The 2,747-nt window shown below is 47.9% G+C and overlaps 1 protein-coding gene across 1 annotated transcript in view; it reads left to right on the top strand.

Moving 5' to 3' along the window:
* Positions 1-2,445, top strand: part of PIK3C2B (phosphatidylinositol-4-phosphate 3-kinase, catalytic subunit type 2 beta) — a 42,643-nt gene extending 40,198 nt beyond the window's left edge. Inside the window, exons 31-32 of the mRNA XM_008577361.1 lie at positions 1,580-1,708; positions 2,257-2,445. Coding sequence (XP_008575583.1) covers positions 1,580-1,708; positions 2,257-2,445 — 318 coding nt within the window. The remainder of the gene's footprint in view (positions 1-1,579; positions 1,709-2,256) is intronic.
* The last annotated feature ends 302 nt before the right edge of the window (positions 2,446-2,747 follow it).

The raw sequence follows: 2,747 nt of genomic DNA, 5'->3' as shown, positions 1-2,747 counted from the left end.
CAAAGATTTACTGGGCATCTCCCATGGGCCCACCTATGCCAGGCTGATGGAATGACCAGGCAATATAAGACACAGCTTCTTATTAGCTGTGGTCTTTGACCTAATTACTCTGAGCTTCATTTTAATGAGGAGGGTCGTTATGGGGCTTAAATGAGATAATGCATATAGAGCGTTTAACACCATGCCTGTTGTTATTATTAATGACAAATATGGTAATTATTATAAGGGAGAGGCCCTTATAAGGCCCTTATAAGGGGCTTATTAGCTGGTTATAGTGATAAGGCAGCCATGTCCCCCTTCAAGCATAGTCAAGGCAGTATATAATTACTAAATTTTTGGTATGGATTCTAAGAACATTGTGAGTGGAAGGGGAAGGGAACTTTTATACCTGCGGTGTGCTGCACCCTCTGTTAGGCATTTTGTGTCGGCTGGGGCAGTGGGACGTAGCAGAAGGAGCATAAGCTTTGGAGTCAGAGAGACCTTGATTTCACTCTTATACCATCATTCATTCATTCACCCATTCATTCAACAACTGATCTCATGCCTACTGTGTGTCAGGCACTGATACATTAGCTCTGGATATAGGGAAAAACAAAGTAAAATCCCTGCCATCGGGGGGCTTATATTCTAGTTGGAAGAGGCAGACAAATAGATAAGTAAAATATATGGCACGTAAGATAGATGTAAGAGCTATGGCAAGAAATGGAGAAGGAATGTGAGGTGAGAGAGGGGGCTGTGTACTGTATAGACCTCTGAGGAGGGTTGTTCTGGGCAGAGGGAGCAGTTAGATCCAAAAATGCAGAGTCAGGAACCTGCCTGGTATGTGTCAGGAACTGCAAGGGGTCAGTGGCTAAAGCTGATGGAGTGGAATGGAGAGGAGTGGATGACGAGGTTGGAGAGGGCATGGTGGGCCAGAGCCTGGGCCCCACAGTGGGGACTCTGGCTTTTATCACCGTGAATGAGAAGGGAGTCATTAGAGGATTTTGAGCAGAGGCATGACATGATCTGACTTAAGTTTTAAAAGGATCAGACTGGGTGAATCACTAGTCGGCTCACCTTGAGCAAGCAACTTAATCTCTATGACTCATGTCTCCACCTCTTAGGGGTTAAATGGACCAAATGACAAAATAGACAAATAACAGTGGGCATGGCAGAGGATGCCTGGGGACTTGATGGGTCACTCATCACAGACCATGTTATGGGATTCCCTGAGTATTTGGATAAAATGTACAGACTTGATATAATAGGCAATCCGAGTGATGTTTTAGTAGGACATCTAACATTATCATGGTAGGTATTTCTGTCAGAACGGAGTGAGCTGGAAAGCAGACAGTAAATTCAGTATGCATTGCAAGAAACCAGGTGTGGGAATTGAGAGTCTAGATTACAGGAATGGTGGCGAGGAGACAAATAGAAGAATCTTCGTCTTATCAGAACGGAGTGAGCTGGAAAGCAGACAGTAAATTCAGTATGCATTGCAAGAAACCAGGTGTAGGAATTGAGAGTCTAGATTACAGGAATGGTGGCGAGGAGACAAATAGAAGAATCTTCGTCTTTTTTGGTTTTCATTTTCTTGTAGCAATTGCTCCAGGATGGGAATGACCCCGACCCTTATGTGAAGATTTACCTCCTACCTGACCCTCAGAAAACCACTAAGAGGAAAACCAAAGTGGCCCGGAAAACCTGCAACCCTACCTACAATGAGATGGTGTGTGGGGAAGATGGTGGGGTGGGCAGGGGTTGGCAGAGTACGCCTGCTTTTGTAGATAAACGTGTATTGGAACATGGCACACTTGCTGATTTGGTATTATCTGTGGTGCTGGAATGCTGCAAAGGCAGAGCTGAGTAGTTGTGACATAGGCTATACGGCTTATAAAACCTAAAAATATTTACTATCTGTCCTTTCACATAGAAGTTTGCTGACCGTTAGGGTTGGGATCCCACAGCTGGGGCCTGGCCCCATCCTGTCGGGAGGGGGAGCCTCTGGTCCTATGCTGAAAAGGAACAGTGCTCCAATAAAAAGCCCTCACCTGCTTGAACTCTGAGCAAAGAGCAGAGTTCTTTAACACTTCCTGTGGATTCTCTGTACCTTCTGTATTCCTTTGGACTGTGTAGGTTTGGGGAGGTAGAGTGGTCTTAGCATCAGCCAGGTCAAACCACCATGGACTTTAGCATCTCCCTCTTCCACGTTCCCTCTGGATTGTTCACGTTCCCTCTCTCTCCACCTCCCTCTCTTCCTAATCTCTACATTTGCAGTTGGTGTATGATGGGATCCCCAGGGGAGACCTGCAGCAGCGGGAGATCCAGCTGAGTGTGCTGAGCGAACAAGGATTCTGGGAAAACGTCCTCCTCGGCGAGGTGCACATCCGCCTGCGAGAGCTGGACCTGGCCCAGGAGAAGACCAGCTGGTTCGCGCTGGGATCTCGGAGTCAGGGGACCCTGTAAGCCCAGCAGAGCCATGGCCCAGGACCCCGGGCTGGTGGTGGGAACTGGGGGAGAGGACTCTCCCCTGCTTCTGTTCCTTTCCTTGTGAAGGCGCAGGGCCCTTGGCGGGCCTCCCTCTCAGTCCAGGTGGATCTAGCCTCAGTGATAGTTGGCAGGGAGAGTAAGATGCTCCCTGCTGTCCCTTCCTCTGCAGACTGAACTTGGGTGGTTGTGATGAGCAGTCTCTTGAAGGCTGTGAGGTTGCAGCAAAGTTTTAAGTTTACCTTGTGTCAAGGGAGCAATGCCTGGCTTGGGGTGTGGGT

This window comes from Galeopterus variegatus, unplaced genomic scaffold (assembly GCF_000696425.1).
Source record: "Galeopterus variegatus unplaced genomic scaffold, G_variegatus-3.0.2 Scaffold1498, whole genome shotgun sequence".
NCBI classification, from domain to species: Eukaryota; Metazoa; Chordata; class Mammalia; order Dermoptera; family Cynocephalidae; genus Galeopterus; species Galeopterus variegatus.
This window is presented reverse-complemented; position numbering and strand designations above follow the sequence as displayed.